Source organism: Chelonoidis abingdonii, chromosome 3 (genome assembly GCF_003597395.2).
Source record: "Chelonoidis abingdonii isolate Lonesome George chromosome 3, CheloAbing_2.0, whole genome shotgun sequence".
In the NCBI taxonomy this organism is placed as follows: Eukaryota; Metazoa; Chordata; order Testudines; family Testudinidae; genus Chelonoidis; species Chelonoidis abingdonii.
In genome coordinates, this window is record NC_133771.1 from 151,046,850 (window position 1) to 151,067,016 (window position 20,167).

General features: G+C 42.1%; 1 protein-coding gene across 3 annotated transcripts in view; it reads left to right on the plus strand.

Moving 5' to 3' along the window:
* Nucleotides 1–20,167, plus strand: part of CRIM1 (cysteine rich transmembrane BMP regulator 1) — a 330,365-nt gene that overhangs the window by 136,081 nt on the left and 174,117 nt on the right. For all 3 annotated transcript variants that reach the window (XM_075064226.1, XM_075064227.1, XM_075064225.1), the window contains exon 3: nt 9,382–9,503. In XM_075064226.1, coding sequence (XP_074920327.1) covers nt 9,416–9,503 — 88 coding nt within the window. In that variant the 5' untranslated portion in view covers nt 9,382–9,415. The remainder of the gene's footprint in view (nt 1–9,381; nt 9,504–20,167) is intronic.

A 20,167-nucleotide genomic window follows, 5' to 3' on the forward strand; every position in this document is an offset into this window, starting at 1 on the left:
CTAGGTAAGGCTTGGGAATCACCTAACTGGAATGGATATGAGCAATCACTCGAAGAAGAAAACAAGGTTACTCACCTTTGTAACTGTTGTTCTTCGAGATGTGTTGCTAATATCCATTCCACATCCACCCTCCTTCCCCACTGTCGGAGTAGCCGGCAAGAAGGAACTGAAGGGTGGCCGGGTCGGCTGGGGTATTTATGTGGCGCCTCTCCAGGGGGCGCCCAGCCGACCCGCTGAGTGTTGCTAGGGTAAAAGTTTCTCCGACGGCTGTGCACGCGGCGCGCACAAACCTAACTGGAATGGATATGAGCAACACATCTCGAAGAACAACAGTTACAAAGGTGAGTAACCTTGTTTTCTTCGAGATGTGTTGCTCATGTCCATTCCACACCCACCCTCCTTCCCCACTGTCGGAGTAGCTGGCAAGAAGGAACTGAGGAGCGGGCGGGCCGACAGGGGTATATATTACCCGCTATGGCGGCGCCACTCTAGGGGGCGACCTGCCGGCCCGCTGGAGTTGCTAGGGTAAAAGTCTTCCGACGAACGTGCATGCGCGGAGCGTACACCTACTGGAATGGATATGAGCAACACATCTCGAAGAACAACAGTTACAAAGGTGAGTAACTTTCTTTTTCTACTAAAAATGCTCCTTACAAAAAATTGTATTTAGGGAACTTTAAGATTACTAAGCGAACCACTCAGAAGTTAGGAAATTCCAGAGGTAAAGTTACACAAGCAACCATAACTCTTACCGTTGGGTACATACGTTAAAATCCATTCTTTAATTATGTAACCATATACGCTTCTGTCTATGAGACACCAACCTCACTCATTGTGCAGTGAATGAGAAAAAGGTGTAACGTATTTTTTTAGAGGAAACTTGTGAAAACACAAATGAAGAAGACTGCATGTAGTACAATTACTATTGGTCTACCAAAAATTTGTTTTAAAGTATTTTATGGAAAATGTATGTATTATACCTTCATAAGTCATTTAAAATAAATATCTCATTAATTATTTATAAATGTTGTTGTTTTTTAAATACATTATTTTATCCTCTTCTCTGATTATTTTGTTAGCCTCAAAACTGAGGGCCAAATTTGGTTATACGAGTGTGAATTTGAATGGTGCACTTATGTTGGATTTACACTGTTACAGTTGCAAATGGATTTTGGCCTACGTTAAAATGTGGATTCACAGGACTCTGCTCCTTTAGGCTGTGTGGCCTAGTACATATAGCACTAGACTGGGAGTCAGCAGACCTGGGTTCTGTTCCTGACTACCATTGGCCTGCTGGGCAAGTCATTTCACTTCTGTGTCTCAGCTTCCCCATCTGTAAAATGGGATAATGACACTTGACATCCTTTGAGATCTAGTAATGAGAAATGCTGTATAAAAGCCAGGTATTATTATTTATTAACAACCTTCTTATCTACTATGCACAGTCCAGGACACACCAAAGCAACACTAGACTTTATCAGAACAATAGATACAAAACCTGCAGACATATCTCCACTGCTACAATGGTCAACACCCCTCACAGCACATCTTTTCAAGATCCATGCGTCCTACACATACCTATCACAGCGTTTGGTGTACTGCATCCAATGTACTGAATGCACCAGTAACAAGTATGTGGGTAAAATGAGACAATCGCTACATTCTCAACTAAACTCATGCAGGAAAGTGATAAAAACACGGTATCACCTGCGAGTGAACACTTTTCACAATGTGACCACTCTGTCTGTTCTGTCAGTCCTCATCCTCAAAGAAAACATGCATAACACTTTCAAAAGACAAGCCTGGGAGCTTAAATTCGTAACTTTGCTAGATACTAAAAATCATGTACTGAATAGACACTGGATTTATGACTTATTACAACAACCTGAAACCCACTAACAATCCCTCCAGCCATCTTTCTCTACCCACCCTCCTTCCTTTCTCCCTTATGATAGGAAGTGTGTTAAATGGCCACTTCACCTTGAATGGTCCCTTGAAATATGTGTTGACTACTTAAGATAAACAATCTAATCCACCTTGAATTTAACTGTGACACTCTGAATACATTTCTCAGACATGAAGAAGAGCTTTGTAAGCTCAAAAGTTTGTCTTGAACCAACAGAAGTTGGTACAATAAAAGACATTACCTCACCCACCTTGTCTGTCAACCTGCTGTGCAGTTACTTTCAACATCCCCACCATGGGTGTAGGGAATTGTACAATAACCTCAATAGAGGAGTGCCCCAGCTGCTCCACATCTGGGATGGGGCAAGATTTGACCCCCTTGCAAATCAACCAAGTGCCTGGCTTGGCTACTTGAGATGGGCTGTGTTTGTCAGTTTTGCTAGACAACAAACACCAGACAATTAAAGTGAAACCATTTTTTGTGAACACCATACTGAAAACCTTATGTATCCCGTGTATCAAGTTGTCAGTGAGGCATGTTTCAACACTTACTTGTAAAAAGTTGTGAAGACAACAAGGGCTTGATTAGTGAAGAGCCTGTAGAAGTTTGCCAGAACGAGGCCCAGCCCCAAAAAGCTTTCCAATCCATTGGACTGCTGCTACAGAAGTTTAATATGCCCAAAGCAGCTAGGATGAGATGCTGTCAAAGGCTGTAATCGGGGAAGTAGCATGTGCAGCGGCTGTGGAGCCTACCTGGACAGTGGAACCAAGGAGACAACATTCAAGAGTGGAAGTTCTCTTAGACAGTCCAGTACTCTGTCAGCCTTTCTAGCAAAGAATAATACAGTTGTAGTGCTTGGTCTAATAAAACACATTCTTAACTTGCATGCAAGTCAGTGGGATGTAATTACAGGGATAGAGCTAAGCATGTGTTTTGGTTTGCTGGGGACAAAGGTGAACAGACCAAGTATCTTTGTTTTGTTTTTATTGTGTTTTTCTTAGAAAATCTTGTCTTTGGATTTTCTGTAGGCTTAATCCCTGTGCAAACTGTTGTGTGTAACTTATGTAATTGAAAAAACCTTATTTCTGTGGAATTCTCAAGAAGGAATTACTTAAAATATAGAATTTTACCAAAACATGTGAAAGATACCTAGAAAACGCAATGTTCATGTTCTTCTAAGGGCTCGTCTATACAGGCCCATTAGTGCATGATAGACTGGTGCAGATTACAATTTACACCCCACTGGTGTGGACTAATGTACCATGTAGGCTAGCCCTAAGTGATTACACCATGCTTTAAATGGAACACTCAATACAAACAGCGTAACTGGTGTCTGTCTGAGCCTGCAGACAGCCTGAAATGATAGCTCCAAAGTATTTGAAGTACACTTTTCATTTTAACTCTGAAACCTTCAGCCACTGGGATGAGGCCAAGGGGTGGGGGATGCAGCCATGAGGATCCTCAGGGGGAATGAAAAATAATGAGAGAGAAAAAGATAAGCTGGAGTAAAATTATGAAGTCTTTTGAAAGTAAAAAAACAAACAAAACAGAAAAAACTTGATTTTGAAGTACAAGTTGAGAAAGGGATTTGAAGAGATATGGGAAAGGACTTCAAACATTTTGTTCAGCTTCTCACAATATCCTGTATAAAGGTTTTTGCATTACAAAAACCAGGAAGAAGGAAGAGCAACATGCAGAGATTTCTCTATGTATGCATGCACATATGTTGGGGGCAGAGGAGGTTGAGGGCCATAGGTTTGCAATTTTTTCATGAAATCATGAACAAATATTATCAATAAGTCAGCTGCAGTTCAGCTTAGATTGCCACGATCAGTTTCACAATTAGCCAACTTTTGTCAATTTTATCAGTTTCAAAAAATCTGATAGTATTTTAATGAAACTAGTAATTTCTTTTTGGTTTCTAGAAGCCAATACATATCATTCATCCCTTGCTGTTAGAAACAATTAATAAATGCGAAGTGACAGTACAGCTATAAGGACATTTGGGAATACTGAACCTAGGGAATTAATAGAGAGATGAATTTTAAGTCACTGACTTTACAGACAGCTGACACATTATGTGGAAGGAGAGAGGCTTCAGTTTCGCATGTGATTTTTCGATTGGTCAGAAAAGGTTTATGGCGTGCTTTTTTGGGAACCAGAAACCTGTCTGCCTCCCTGGAGCGCTGTTAGTCTATTTCAGGAAAGGAGCTGGCACACATCTCAAAGCTGTATTTAAGAGTACCTTTTGACATTTGTTAACTGATTGTGTGTTCCCACAAAGTAACTAAATGAAGGGGATCCCTTTTACCTTCCTGACATACAGCATAAATTAGCAGTAGTTAACATCTCTCTTTATTCCACTTAAAATAATCTTCAAACATGTCCCTGGGAAAAGTAGTGAACAATAGACAAATGTCTTAATAAAGAGTAGGAGGATGTTTGTAAACCTTGTGCTTAATATCATATTAATTTATAGTGAGAAATTACAAACAGGCATAGTTGTCAATTGTGATATGAATCGGAATTAATATTGAAATGGAAATTAGCCTCAGTTTTTTCCACCCTGGAATGAAATACCCAATGTGAATCTCTAGATATTTTATTTAAGCTATACGTTGAGCTCTGAGAGAGAGGTAAGGACAGTCTCTTCTCTGAATAAGAATGTATGTTAAAGAAAACATTTACAGGGAACACATTCTTATTAGCATAACTTGATTTTCTTGCATTAGCAAGATAAGTGAAGGCAATGATAAATTAGGACTGTGGGAGCAAATTGGGGATGATCTAGTGTTTGCAGCTTTATCTCCCCTATTAGCTGGGAATATTTTCTCCACAGTTGCCGAACTCTCAGAAAGGTTTTTGTATGGATGTGAGATACTTAGCTAGTGTTTGTATGATTCTAGCAGGAGGCAGAATGGAATGTGGAGAGTGCTGGTTTCTTTCTTTGCAATTCACAGGTTTGGGAAGGCAAAGTTCCTTGATTCTTCTGTGCTAGGCTGACCAGACAGGAAGTGTGAAAAATCGGGACGGGGATGGGGGGTAGTAGGAGCTTATATAAGAAAAAGCCCCAAATATCAGGACTGTCCCTATAAAATCGGGACATCTGGTCACTCTATTCTGTGCATTCCCCTTGAAACAAGAATTTGAGGGTAAAACAACATGTCAAAAATGCAAACAAAGTGGAAGGAAAGAAATTAACAAAATATAATACTATTAAAACCAAAAATTATTGGTGTCCCCTGCATCTGCTTAATGAGTTGCATTATCGCAAGTGGGGAATAGTCTGCCTTAGATCAGTCATAGGTGTAAAGTTCAGTATCTCATGACACTTCAGGACTACAGATGGAGCTTTGTATCACTGGAAAGACTTCCAATTTTCCAGTGGGAACACCTGCCTTCAGCAATAGTGAGTGTTCTTATGCCTACTTTTACAATGGCTATCTATCAAAAGCCATGTAGACTGTAAATTGACACTGACTTTTAAAACCCTTAACAGTGCGGACTCCATCTACATTCAAATCCACCTCCAAAAGCCTTGTCCTGATGTCTGTTTTTGAACATCACCTTCTTTTGCAGAATCCTATAATTATACATTAGAGCAGCTGATCCATCATGCTTTGCTGTGCTGAGCACCAGGGTGTGGAACTCGCTCCTCTTTGTATAGTATCTCAGTTCTCTCGTATTTTACAAAAATACCTAAAACTTTTCTCCCTTAAGAAGGTGTTTTTGGAGTGACTACCTTTGGCTTCATATTGAATGTTCTGAAAACATTAGTTGCTGGATGCCAGTGGTTGCATGTAGAGCTATGCAGGAAATGGGATTTTTGTTTTACAGGAAATTCTATGATTTCAAAATTTGTTTTTTGTTCTGAATTGGAATGAAAGTAAAGAATTTTAAACATTTCCTTAAAACAAATTTTTTGGGAAAAAAGTTAGTTCAGCTCAATGGAAGTGTTTTGATTTTGACTTTTTAATTTGTTTAAAAAATTACAATATTAAATAAATTTCTAAACAAAGTCATTGTGAAATGGGAAATTAAACAGTCTGTTCCAAAAACAACCACATGCTTTTTTCAGTTATTTTTCAAACTCAGCACATTTCCTCAAAATTTGTTTGAACAGAGCAGGATTTTCCAACTGAAAATGTTTGCTCAGCTCTAGATTTGTGGTGATCTGTTCAGAGAGATCTTGTCACATTGCTGTCATCACATGACTGTGAGCTGACACCTAAATAATAAATACTGTATTTAAACAATCCAGTGGGTCTGCGTTGACTATTTTTTGAAGTCCTTTCATTCCTCTCTACATTCACCTAGTTGCTCTAGAGCAGGGGTTCTAAAACTTCATTCCCGTCTGACAATGAAAATTACTACACGACCCCAGGAGGGGAGTGTGTAGACCGAATCGTGAGCCAAAGTCCGATCCCTGCTACCCCAGGTGGGTGGTCAAAGCCCAAGTCCCGCTGCCCTGTGAAGCCCAAAGGCTTCAGCCCCAGTAGGGAGCCTGTAATCTGAGCCCCACCACTCAGGACTGAAGCCCTCGGGCTTTGGCCTGGGTGATGGGTTTCGGCTCTCGCCCTGGGCTCCAGCAAGTCTAAGCCAGCCCTGGCGACCCGCTACTCTGGAGTACTCTCATACTTCACTTTTGGTGGCTCTAAGTATTTTCATTTGCTCTAGTATTCACTCTTGCCTTGCTGTCCCTTCTCAACTCACAACTCTGGTATCTCTACACTTCCTCCTGTTATCTTGACTCTTTGAGCTCTCTTACTGCTTTTGAGCTTTCAACTCATTTACCATTCCAATCCTTCCTCTCTCACCTTTGATCCTATCTCACAAAATAGCATCTCATGTTTTATACTACCTCTCACAGGGTTAACATAGATCAATGGAAATTTGTCTTCATCCTAAATATATGTAATATTAAGGAAAACTGTTTTCCCTGTCTTTTCTCCAGTATCTGTAGGAAAGTAGAGTCACACAGATAGTGCCAGCTCAATATCCAACTCCTTTATCTACTTAATAGCTCCTGCAGTTTCCGCTCGCTGACAAACATCCTGCTGATAAAGCAGCGTTAACATTGGAAGGGATATAGATAAGAAGCTAGTCAGTACATTTCACTGTATCTCAGAAAACAATAATTTGCTTGATTCATTCTTTTTTAAAAGAACATGAGAGGAAGCAGTGTCTGGCCTGAAGCAGGACTCAGAAACAGCTAATACGCACCTGTACACTGAACCTTGAATTCTTTGAAGGTACTATCTTGTTCTACAGAATCTCAGCTTTCATTTAAAAAAAAAAAAAAACTAAAAGGAAAGCAAGTTTCTAGTTCTTATGGCTGAAAAGAAAACTTCTAAAAATGTGAACTAAGTGTAATCAACGTAGAAGGGAGCCTGCAGAAAGCCTGGAATTTTAGCACTGAGAGGTGTGAACTGGCCCACTCATCCCAGTGGAGGATATCTCAATTGCTCAGTGATGACGATTTAGGTATCAACATTATGTCTTTCATTTTTCATATAAGAGAGAACAAGTGTGACAGATTTGCCCAACTTATTTTGAGTGATGTCTCATTTTTCTGCCGCAAGTGGTGTGATATTTGGGAGATACCATCCTTACTTTGTTTTCCCCAGTCAAGAAGAACCCAACACCAAGTAGCCTTGCAGAACCCATGGTCATATTCAAGTCCCAGGAGGAGAAGCCAAGCTAAAGGAGCCCAGTGGAGTCAAACAGTACTTGTAACCATATTTTGAACATCTGTATAGTCTAAAGTTTGCATTGATTTGGAAGTTTGTGTTTCTGTGCCTAAATACCATATATACTCACTCATAAGCTGAATATTTTTGGCAAAAAAGTGACTTATCAAGGGGGGGGGGGTCAGCTTACAAATGGGTCTATACCAAAATTTGATGATTTTAAACTCTGTGTAATCATAGAATTGAATATCTAATACATTGTCGTTTTGTTTACCTGGAGCTTGCTGTTCCCAGTCAATGGGAGCTGCAGGAAGTGGCGCCACTTCCCGCAGCTCCCATTGGCCAGGAACGGCAAACGCGGCCACAAGGAGCTGAGGGGCTCCATGCCTGCAGATGCTCCAAGTAAACAAAACATCCCAACCCACCAGCGGCTTACCCTGACGGGCTGGGAGCCAAAGTTTTCTAACCCCTGAAATATAGGGTTGGCTTATGAAAGGGTCATACAGTTTTTGCTATTTTCATGTATCCATTTTGGGGGTCAGCTTATAAACGAACGGTCTAATGAATGAGTATATACGGTACCTTTGAAAATCTGGCCCCATGACGTTCTTTGGGTTTTTAGAATGGATAAATTTCATGCTCTGTCACCTGGTTTTTATTCATAGATTCATAAATTTGTATCTACAAACTCAGAAAAATTTTTAAAGAAATATTAATTCTGTGAAGCTTCTCAGCTGTAATAACCACTATCCTCTTTGTTAATTTTGTCTTGTATTTTATTGTGTTCAGCCTGCTCACATCTTTAATATGTAAGCTTCTCCAGGCACAAGCTACTAAATATCTAGTACACATGATCTTTTGTACAGCTCAATGTATGTCAATGTCACTGTGTAAACAATATTAATGTCTTTACAGTCCATGCATCACAAATAAATGGAACTCCCCTTTCTCTGAGTTATTTTTTTAAAGCAGGGATATTAGGTAGAGACCATCTCAGACTACTACTAATCAGTATTTTATGTTTTCCAACTCTAAACTTTTCTCTAAAAAGCACCCTACACTTTGTGAAAAAGACTGTGCCTATGGTAGTGATCCACTATCCAAAACTAACCAAAACATTTCATATGCTGAATGTCCAATTTTTCCACTGCCTTTGCTCTCTGTAATCATTTGCACCTCTGCAAAATGTGAGTAAAGCACTACCTAATCAGAATGGTACTGTTTTGTACTCAGTTTGCACAGGTATAAATGACTACCCGAGATGCCAAGGCAGTAGATATCAAGCATGATTTTTCTTCCTTTTTCCCCATATAACCCAGTTAAGATATACCTGGGGAGTGAATGGTGATGGGTGTTCCATATATTGAGTAGGAGTGGGTACTGCTGTTAATTTTTACCAATCTACATTTTCCCAAACCCCCTGTTGAGGGTAAACCCATGTTAGACAATCTTAAAATTATTCTGTGTCTGCTGCTTTCTGAACCTGTACCTGTATGTATATTGCTTGGAAAAGATATGGGTATCCCCACCTGTCTCTCCTTGTGACTGCATGACCAGATAGCATTTAAGCCCCTAGCACAAAAGTTCAGAGGTAATTCACCAAAATAATAGATTTTGTTTAATCTGGTCACTGTGTTAATAAAAGGTCTTTTAAAAATATTTGTATAATTACTTTACAGCAGGAACTCTGTTGCTGCAGCCTGCTATTACACCTTTCTATGCTTTCCTCTGATAATTGGCTTCATTTACTTAATGGGGTTTCCCCTTCCTTTTCTTTGGTTTCAGATGCGAGTGTCTCTCTGGTTTATGTGGTTTCCCCATGTGTGAGGCAGGCTCCATTCCCCAAATAGTCTCACATGGAGACGGAACACCCGGCAAGTGCTGTGATGTCTTTGAATGTGTCAACGGTATGTGAAGTTTCTGTAGTACATGAGAGGATGATTTTATGTGTCTGTGGGAGGGGTGGGTATTTAAACATTTGGAAAATAATTGCCTTAAGGATTGCTCAAGATAAAAACTCATCTGGAAACTTTGAAGATGCTGTAATGGGGCAAAATGACAATAGAAAGATGTCAGTTTCTTAGCCTTTCAAACTCACAGCACTCCTTCCCCATCCTTAATTTGTTGGGATCTTTTAAATGTAGGTTTAGCACACAATTTGAATTGACATTCAACCTCTTCTTTGTCAGTGTTTTCTTAAAAGTAGGTTTTTTTGCTGCTCACAATCCTAGTTTTTGCACGGTGATTCTAAAGATAAATATGCTCTTTGAGCAATTTGAAGAAACTTTTTAAGAAACATATATTTCCAAAGCAGCTTAGACCAACTCTCAATCTCATTGTTGACAATTGCTAATGCTTTGAGAAGACATGGTTTGTTTGAATAACTTAAACATTTTATGCTTGAGCTACTGTACTTCACAATTGTTATACATAAGTGGGAATGGATACTTTTCAATTGATGGTGGTGCTGTAGAAGAGGAGTGTTCTAGTGGGTCACAGGATGGGCTGTATCTCAGATGAATGCTAGAATGGGTATTGACACAGTGGTGTCTCTAAAAGTACATTGTCCCATATTCATCTGGCATATGCTTGGGACAGCCCATAATTCTGAATTCTTGTGCTCTGTATGCATACAAGAAAAATGTTTTGAGTAGTTGCATGTTGCGATATTACGAACAGCTTAAATGTTGATTAAATAATTAAAATGTAGTACTTGGCACATAATTAACATCTTTACTCTGATAATAGTAGGGGAGGAGACTATATCAAAAGCCAAAGATAGGCTTATCTGCGTCAATGAAAAAATTACCATTGAAAGTAACTGATGGTGTGTAGGGGATAAAACTGTACAGTCTGAAGTGTTAAATGGAACCTATCTAATTTATTTGCTGCTTCATATGTACATGTTGCATAGTCAACTGGCTTCTAGTTCCATAATCCTTAAAACAACTGTATCATTTTTGAAAATCTGCGTACTTGATTTAACTATAAGACAGTGTTTTATTCATCATTCACTGAAACACCTAGATGACTAAGAAATAATAAGCCAGTTTCAGACATGCGTTCATTGGTGTAATTTATAGATTCTCTTACGTAAACATCTAAGACTTTATAACATTTTGTGACTACCTTGGACCTATTTATATATAATTTTCACTGTGTAAGAGTCTGAGTTATTGCAATATATGTTCCATGGAGCTGGAAAGTAGGTATTAGAAGGTGTAAGTTAATGGCAGCTGTTCCTAATCTATTGTGACGTATGTCCATCGTATTTGATTTCCTGAGAGAGGCAGGATTTTCCTGAGATGCTACTTTAAAATGTTTGTTGTGCTGATCTCATGCAGTTGACAGTGGTCTGGGGATTCTACTGTTACTTCCTTATCTGTATCATTGCCTTATCATTTATCCTAAGACCTTCGAAAGATTTGGCCCTTCTGTTTTCTTCTTATCCCTCAGATTTACCCATTGCAGTCTCACCTTGGTAGGTTATCAAACTTTGGCTTTCACATGCTATATTATTAAAGGTTTAATTTACTTGAATCATCTTCTCAATAGCACTGAGATTGGAGATGCACCTTTATCTACTTTTATGTTGATAATTTAGCATCTGTTTATTGGGGTTCAGTCCTTACGTGGTTTATTAGAATTTGTTAGCCTACTTTACACATTCTTCTTCTATCTCTTGACCGGCATGATTGCTAAAATATTGTCTAAAATCGAAGTTTATTGAAAAATTTTAAAGTTCTTAGTACTGTGGGCCTTTGTCCAAGTCAACCTCATCACAAAACATCTGCTCAGAGAAGGTGGCTTTAAGGAAGTAGAAGTCAACCTCAATGAGCTGGAGGATTACTTTGCTAAGGGCATAACATTACTATGTAGCAGCATATCTAATACATGGTCCAGAGTCATCAAGGGAGAGGAGCAGAAAATGACTCACCCAGGGCAGGAGCAGATGGGACAGGAGCCACCAAGGAAAGAAAGAGATGAGAGGTCTGATGGGAAGTAGCTGCTGAAGGAGTGGAGAGGAAAGAGGAGTTTTCCAGTGGAAGAGAAAACACAGAATTGGTGAAAATGGTCTTGTCAAACAAAGCTGGTGTAATTGACAGGATTACAAGCTTATTTTAGAAGGGTAACTGCTTAGATTTAATATACTTTGGGAAGGCATTTCACTTAGCACTGCATGGCATTCTGATTAAAAAAAATAGCATTATACAATATCAATAAAACATGAATTAAAGAATTAAGAACTGGTTAGCTAATTGATAGCACTCAGCAAGTAGTTGTCAGTGGGGAATCCTCACTGAAATGGGGTGTTTTTAGTGGGGTTCTTCAGGGATCCGTTCTAGGCCTATCACTATTTAACATGATTATTAATCATCTGGAAGTAAATAGAAAATCACTGCTGATTAAAATTTATGGATGACACAAAGACTGGTGGAGTTGTAAATAATGACAGAGCACTCACACAGAATGATCTTGATTGCTTCATAAACTGTGCCCATTCAAATAAAATGCTTTTTAATATAGTCACATGCAAGATCATATATCGTGGGACAAAGAATGCATGCCATGCTTACAGAATGGAGGATTGTATCCTCAAAAACAATGGCTTCATAATAACAACACGAGGTCCCAGTGTTATAAGATGGCAAAAAAAATAAAACAAAACCAACCAAACAACAAAAATGTGATTCTTGGATGTACAAATAGTGGAGTAAGAGTAGGGAGTTGATTTTTACCTCTGCGTAAGGCATTTGTGAAACTGAGTCTTGGAAGATTGCATACAATTCTGGTTCCACATGTTAAAAATGATTTTGAAAAATTAGGGTATGGAAAGGGTCCACAAAAAACAATTCAGGGGCTGGAGAAAATATATTTAATGAAATAATTAAAAAGCTCAGTCTTTTTAGCTTGTTAAGAAGATTGAGAGGTGACTTAATTATTGTGTAGCATTACCCTGACAGGGAGAAAATACCAGGTAGCAGAGGACTCTGGAATGTTGCAGAGAAAGGTATAACAAGAACTCACGGGAAGCTGAAGCCAGATAAATTTAAATTAGAAATAAAGCAAAAATATATAAAAGCGAGGGTGATTAACCGTTGGAACAAACTACCGAGGGAGCTGGTAGATTTTCCATTCTCCAGTGGATTAGATTAGATTGAATTTGCCCTTGGTGAATCCATGTTGACTGTTCCTGATCACCTTCCTCTCCTCCAAGTGCTTCAAAATGGATTCCTGCTCCATAATTTTGCTGGGGACTGAAGTGAAGCTGACTGGTCTGTAGTTCCCCAGGTTCTTTTTTTCCCCTTTTTAAAATATGGGCACTATATTTGCCTTTTTCCAATTGTCTGGGACCTCCCCCATTCGCCACAAATTTTCAGAGATAATGGCCAATGGCTTTACAGTCACATCAGCCAACTCCCTCAGCATCCTTGAATGCATTAGATTTGGACCCATGGACTTGAACATGTCCTGCTTTTCTAAATAGTCCTTAACCTGTTCTTTCCCCACTGAGGGCTGCTCACCTCCTCCTCATACTGTGTTGCCTAGTGCAGCAGTCTGGGAGCTGCCCTTGTCTGTGAAGACCGAGGCAAAAAAATCATTGAGCACTTCAGCTTTTTCCACATCATCTGTCACTATATTGCCTCTCCCATGCAGGAACGGTCCCACACTTTCCCTGACGACCTTCTTGTTGCTAACTTACCTGTAGAAACCCTTCTTGTTACCCTTCACATCCCTTGCTAACTGCAACTCCAATTGTGCCATGGTCTTCCTGATTACACCCCTGCATGCTCTAGCAATATTTTTATACTCCTCCCTAGTCATCTGTCCAAATTTCCACTTCTTGTAAGCTTCCTTTTTGAGTTTAAGCTCACCAAAGATTTCACTGTTAAGCCAAGCTTGTTGCCTGCCATATTTGCTATTCTTTCTGCGCTTCGGGGTGGTTGTTCCTGCACCCTCAATAAGTCGTCTTTAAAATACAGCCAGCTCTCCTGGACTCCTTGCCCCCTCATATTAGCCTCCCAGGGGATCCTGCCCATCAATTCCCTAAGGGAGTCTGTCTGCTTTTCTGAAGTCCAGGGTCCTTATTTTGCTACTCTCCTTTCTTTCTTTTTGTCAGGCACATCTGACAAATCTTTCCATTTGTTCTTCACCAGCATCTGCTATTTTCAATGGAAACTCTTGTACATCTGATGGTATATGCAGTCAGGTTGATGAGGTCCTCTAGATGTGATTCAGGGCCAAATGAGTTTATCGTATTATTGATAACATGGTTCATAAGAGCTGTAACATCTTCATCTCTCTTCGATGCAGAGGCAAGGACTTGATTGTAGACTTTGTCTTCATTACTTTTGTATAGGCTGCATTTTTCTATCGTAGTTTTTGCATTTTCCTAATGTGAATACTGACCTGTGTGTATATGTCACTGAATTAAATAATGAGTTTATAGAATGTTTTGAAGGCTAATACTGCATGCATAGGTATTTACAAATTAAAACCTTCTACCCAGAAGACTAGATGATACGTTGTATGTACAAAAGCTTACAAATGGAGAAACATTAGATTAGGAATTTGTGTATACTTGTATCTACTCACTGTGCGGTACTAAGTATGGACATGTAATCTCCTGCTACTGGTGCACAACCTTCAGTTTGCGACTAATCTGGTCAGCAAATTTCAACTGAAAATATAGAAAACTATTATCACTTATGAGTAAGACTATGTTTTAGTCACTGGTATTTGCCTGTGACCTGTCTGTGACTTTTACTACAAATACAAATGAATAAAACTTGGGTGGAGGCTGCCAGGGGGCCCAGTGGGCACTGGAGGAAGGTGGTTGGGCTGCTTTGGGTGGGGCTGCCTGGGGACCCTGTGGGTGCTGGGGGAGGGTGCCGTGGCAGCTTGAAGGGGGCGTGGCCCTGTACCCCTGCTGGTGCTGGGAGGGACATGGGCGGTGGCATTCAGCCCGGGACCCCTGCTGGTGCTGAGCGGGGAGGATAGCGGGGCTGATAGGCCCCCTACCTGGCTTCATGCCTTCCCCCTGCCCAGCAGCAGCAGAGTTTGGGTGTGGTGGGAGGCAGGAGGTTGGGGCACAGGACAGGGTGAGGTGGTCTCTGGACGGTGCTTACCTGGGGTTCTCCCTGTTAGCGTCAACATACCTTTGTTGACTGGATTTCTTCCTACATCCCTCAATCAGCTGCTAAGTGGACGCATGGCCAGGCAGCTCTGTGGGCTGCCTCCTCCTGCAGGCACCACCCCCACAGCTCCCATTGACAGGAACCACGGCCAATGGGAACTGTGAAGCCAGCACTCTGGGCAGAGGCAGCCTGCAGAGCTACCTGGCCATGCATCCACCTAACAGCTGGCCGAGGGGGATGTCATCGCTTCCGGGGAGACCCCCAGGTAAACGTTGCCCAGAGCCTGCATCACCCCATCCCATGTCCCAACCCCCTGCCCCCTCCCACACGCACACTCCTCCGAAACTACCCTAGCAGTGGCAGGTGCCCCTGGCGCTGGGGCTGCCTGAGGTGCCCCTGGCGCTGGGCACACCGACTGCTGCAGCAGTCAGAGGTCACGGAAAGTCATGGAATCCATATCTTCTGTGACCTCTGTCACAAACTCACAGCCTTACTTATGAGATACTTTGAAGATTAAGAATGTAATGTGAAAACATTTCATTTTAGTATATTGCAAAATGTTGATAGTCACATTTTTTGCCTTATGCTAAACAGCTTCTTCATTTCTGGGGGGAGGGGGGGGACTTCCCTGTGCAAAACCATAGAAATCTTTTTAATACTTTGTTGTTTGGTGGCTATAACCAACAAGCACCCTATTAAGTTGTAGGAATGTAAACAGTAATAACTGTAGTGTTTCTGGAAACTACAAAAAATGACACTTTCTCATTTTGGTACCATTGTTTCACCTTGCCTACAGGCTTACAGCTCCACATCATACTTCATCTAAATGTACATAAAATAAGCTTTCAAATGATAAATAACATGGGTGTGTATAGGGTGGGTACGTTAAACTCCAAAAAATATCTCTCTGTTTGGAGAATTGCTGCATACCTAAATAGTGTCTGTCTTTGCTCTATGAATATTTTTTGTGAATTTAATTTAGGTATGATTTGGAGGGCCTGTCAAAAGGTGTGTTGTGCTTTTCTCTTGTCAACTTGATCTGATTCTGCCTTAGCTATGCACCTTTCATTATAGGGGATAATCTGCTAGTCACAGTTCTTTGCAAATATTTATAGCAGTCTAGATTTTGTTTTGTCACCTCAGAAGAACTAGACTGATAAGCAAAAAACAACCGCTTTAACATACATAGGGGAGTATGGCCTTTTTTCCCCATAATGTTCACGCTGTTTTCTTTATGTACTATAATAATAGATAATTGAAAAGTACTTTCTTATGACAGAAATAACTCTTGATTCCTGTTGAGGATCAGGCTGAGTATTTAACTCTAATGCTGTAACTGGTGCTACTGGATCATGTTGTTTTCATGTTCGCTGTTTGGTCTTCATGTAGTAGACCTCTTTTTTGTTGTTTTTCGGGTTCAAATTACAGCAAATACGTAAGTTAGCAAGTGGTTAGAGCCACATGACAGCTGAATTTTTAAGAAAAAAGAACATTTGTCTTGCAGATAGCATGATGCTTTTCTAACAACGGTGTGTTTGTAATGTCATCATAATCATGGTTATATGTAGAGGTCAGTAAATGTTCTGTGTAAAATTGGTATACTAATTGAGAGCATATTATAGGATGCTCTCTAAAATGCTGTACTGTAGTGATTAAGATAATTCAGCATATGTGTTATAGAAAGAATAATCTCAGTGTTCTAGGACTCTTCTCCCTCCTCAAATCCTTTTACTTAAGTGATCAGAACTCATTCTTTGGTGGTGGTAAGAGTCAAACTCAAGCTGATACACCTCTACCTCGATATAACGCTGTCCTCAGGAGCCAAAAAATCTTACCGCGTTATAGGTGAAACTGCATTATATCAAACTTGTTTTGATCCGCCGGAATGCGCAGCCCCGCCCCCTTGGAGCACTGCTTTACCACATTATATTCAAATTCGTGTTATATCTGGTCCCGTTATATCAGGGTAGAGGTGTATGTCAGTAGAAAGTTCCCCTGCCCTGGATCATTCACCAAGAATGCTGTGGCTTGCCCTTTCCAAGGTATAACTGAGCTCTGTCAACCCTAGTGACCTCCACCAATTTCAGCTTCCTCAAAGGTTCTGAAGATTGAGTATCAAATGCTGGAGATATATTGGTTCCATTCTGTTTAAGGCTTCGTAAATGAGGACCTTGAATATGCCCTAGAATTACTGACAAAGATTTCAGAGTACAAAGCAATAGAGTGATAGATCTTGTTGTCTTGTCTTAGCAGGTAGGCTGCTGCATGTTCTACCAACCTTAATTTCTTGGTGGTCTTTTGGATAAGCCATAGATAATGTATATTAAAGTAGCCTGGAGGTGACAGAAGCATGGATTGCAGTGACTGTATCTGTGGCGAGAGGAAATGTAACAGATTCTTAGCTACTCTAGATCTAGGAAGGCGCTTTTTGCCTCCTGGAAGTTTAATGATTAGGCTAGCCGTTTGTTTATTTAACACTGAAAGTGCTTGGTGCTGTATAACAGACCCAAATTAAAGACCGTCTGCCATGAAGAGTTTATAATCTACGAAGTAGACATAGTAAAAACAGGACATGCTGGGAATTCTAGACAAAAATAACTTCTTCATAAGTTTAAAAAAAACATGAAAAATATTCCCTCTCCTAGTTCCCAGTTTATTATAGTGGAGCACCAGGTCCACTGTACTTAAGGTTGAATATTGCTTTTTATTTAAAGTTGAACTCTTAAATGCTCTATAATCTGTATCAAGTATCAGAGGGGTAGCCGTGTTAGTCTGAATCTGTAAAAGCAGCAAAGAGTCCTATGGCACCTTATAGACTAACAGACATTTTGGAGCATGAGCTTTCATGGGTGAATACCCACTTCGTGGGACGCATGTAGTGGAAATTTCCAGAGGCAGGTATTCTCCCATGAAAGCTTATAATTTTTGTTTACCCAGATTGTCTTGAAATGGTTGTACCTCATGAGGGCTCTGGGTAGTTTTCATGGTACAAATTTGGGGACATTTGAGCAAGGGCTTCCAAAGATACAACCTTATTAAATGCATTGTACAAAATTGACCAATTTTTCTAGTCCACATCTGGAGCTTAGACTACGACTCTGATCCACCCCAAACTGATCTCAGTTGTTAAGGATTTATCTGAGATAGTGGATTGCACCTACTGCCCCTTTATGGGGTTTAAATTAGAGAAGTTGTTACAGAGTAAGTTAGGATCTTACTGTCAGTAGCTGGAGCCAGAGAGAATAAATGTTCATGTGCAGCAGGATTGAGGCTCTTTGGAAGCAAGAGGAATTCCAGGCAGCCTGTTCTCTCAGTGACTGGCTGTCTCAAGGGGACACTGCTGTGGCAGTTGAACCTTGGGTTTGTGTGATCAGACAGTTGACAACCCTAACACCCTTGCCCACCCCTTCTTTGAGGCCCTGCCCTGCTCACTCCATCCCCCTTCCCTCAGTCACTCGCTCTCCCCCACCCTCCCTCACTTTCACTAGGCTAGGGCAGGGGGCTGGGGAGCGGGAGAGGATGTGGATTCTGGAAGGGAGTTTGGATGCGGGGGGACTCAAAGCTGGGGCAAGGGGTTGGGGTGTGGGAGGAGATGAAGGATGCGGGCTATGGCCAGGCGGTGCTTACTTCGGGCGGCTCCCGGGTGGTGGTGCAGTGGGGCTAAGGCAGACTCCTTGCTTGCCCTGGCATCGCTCCTGGAAGTGGCCGGCATGTCCCTGTGGCCAGTGGGAGCTGTGGAGTCAGTGCTCAGTGCATGGGCATCCTGCAGAGACCCCTGCCCCCCCAGAGAATGCAGGGATGTGCTGTCTGCTTCCAGGAGTGGCATGAGGCCAGGGCAAGCAGGGAGCCTGCCTTAGCCCTGCTACACTGCCAGACTTTTAGAGGCCTAAAATCTCCCGGTTTGGCTTCAGTAGCCTCCGGGAGATAGAGCCCGATTCTGGGAGACTCCCAGCAAAACCAGGTGGGCTGGCAACCCTTGTTGAACATGAGCTGTGCCTGTCACTGTGAGTTTGAGCCCTGTCTTTGGCAGAAATCTGATGATTGGTGAGCATGTGCTCAGTTCCTAGTGTGTGTTTGTAGTATCTGTCAGGGTAGAGTCGTAGATTTGTGTTATTGGCATGCTGGGGCATCTCTCACAGAAGGCAGAGCAAAGGTTGAGATGTAGGGGTATGTTATGTACCTTAACTTTGTATTTCCTGGTTCTTCTTCGAGTGCTTGCTCATATCCATTCCAAGCAGGTGGTGTGCACGCGCCGCGTGCACGTTCGTCGGAAGAATTTTCCCCTAGCAACCCGGTGGGTTGGCAGGCGCCCCCTGGCGTGGCGCCGTTGCGGCACTGCATATATACCCCTGCCGACCCGCCTGCTCCTCAGTTCCTTCTTACCGCCCGTGTCGGTCATTGGAACAGTGGAGTGCGGCTTAGCTGACCTCCCCTTCCCTAGCTCTTCACCCATTTTTTGTCTTTCTAAGTTCATAGTTCTAGTTTGTAGACTGTTAGTTGTTAGTAGTTATTAGTAGTTGTTAGTATAGTTACTGTATATAGATAGAGGGCTGAGGTTCAATCCTCCTCACCCTCCGGGCCTGGGCTCATAGCCTGCTCTCCGGTTTCAACAGTGCTTGCCTAGATCGACGGCCGATGCTACAGGAGACCCCATGATCGCTGCCGAATGCCTGGGGAATCCCCATCTTACGAACAGAGTGCGTATTGTAGTCTTCAAACCACGGCTAAAAGGAGTGGACTTGGCTTGAACAACAGCCTGATGGAGCAGCCCTGACCCCTGCAGCTTTGGTACCTGTTGGATTGCACCGCAGCCGCTCCGCAGAGGAGTTGCCCTCGGCACCGGAGACAGCCGGTACTAGCCAACACTTCGGCACCAACAGTCTCGGCGCAGAAGTCAACCGCACCGCTCCGTGTCCCGCAAGGGGAAAGAAGCCAAGGGCTCCTGCAAGCTGTCTCGGCGCCACAAGTCTGAGCATGGCAGACGAGTTCTGTGCACGCCAGCTGATCGCAAGGCAGCAGTCGATTCCCGCCACGCGTCGAACTCCGGCCAGGCAAGAGCCGGGTCGAGTCGGTAGAAGGACAGCTCCCTGGCGATGCGCCTGTGTTGAGCTTCACTGTTCCACCAATGCCAGAGACTTTCACACGCGAGGAATGTTTATTGTGCTCACAGGAGCTCACTACTGCGCTCAAACCCCACAGCCACCGCCGGTGCGGGTCCTTTGTTCGTGTGGGAAGCCGGCGATAATCAGGCCAACGCACCGAGGCACCAGTACAGTACCGGTCGACTACGAGTGCGAGGTCCGGCACACGCTCCCGCTTGTTACCGCCGATCAGATCAGACGCTGCTCCAGTCCAGGTATCCATCCCCCTCGCTCGGTCGCCGGTCATACTCGCGCACCGTCAAGTCGCCGTTCTCTACGGACCGTACTATA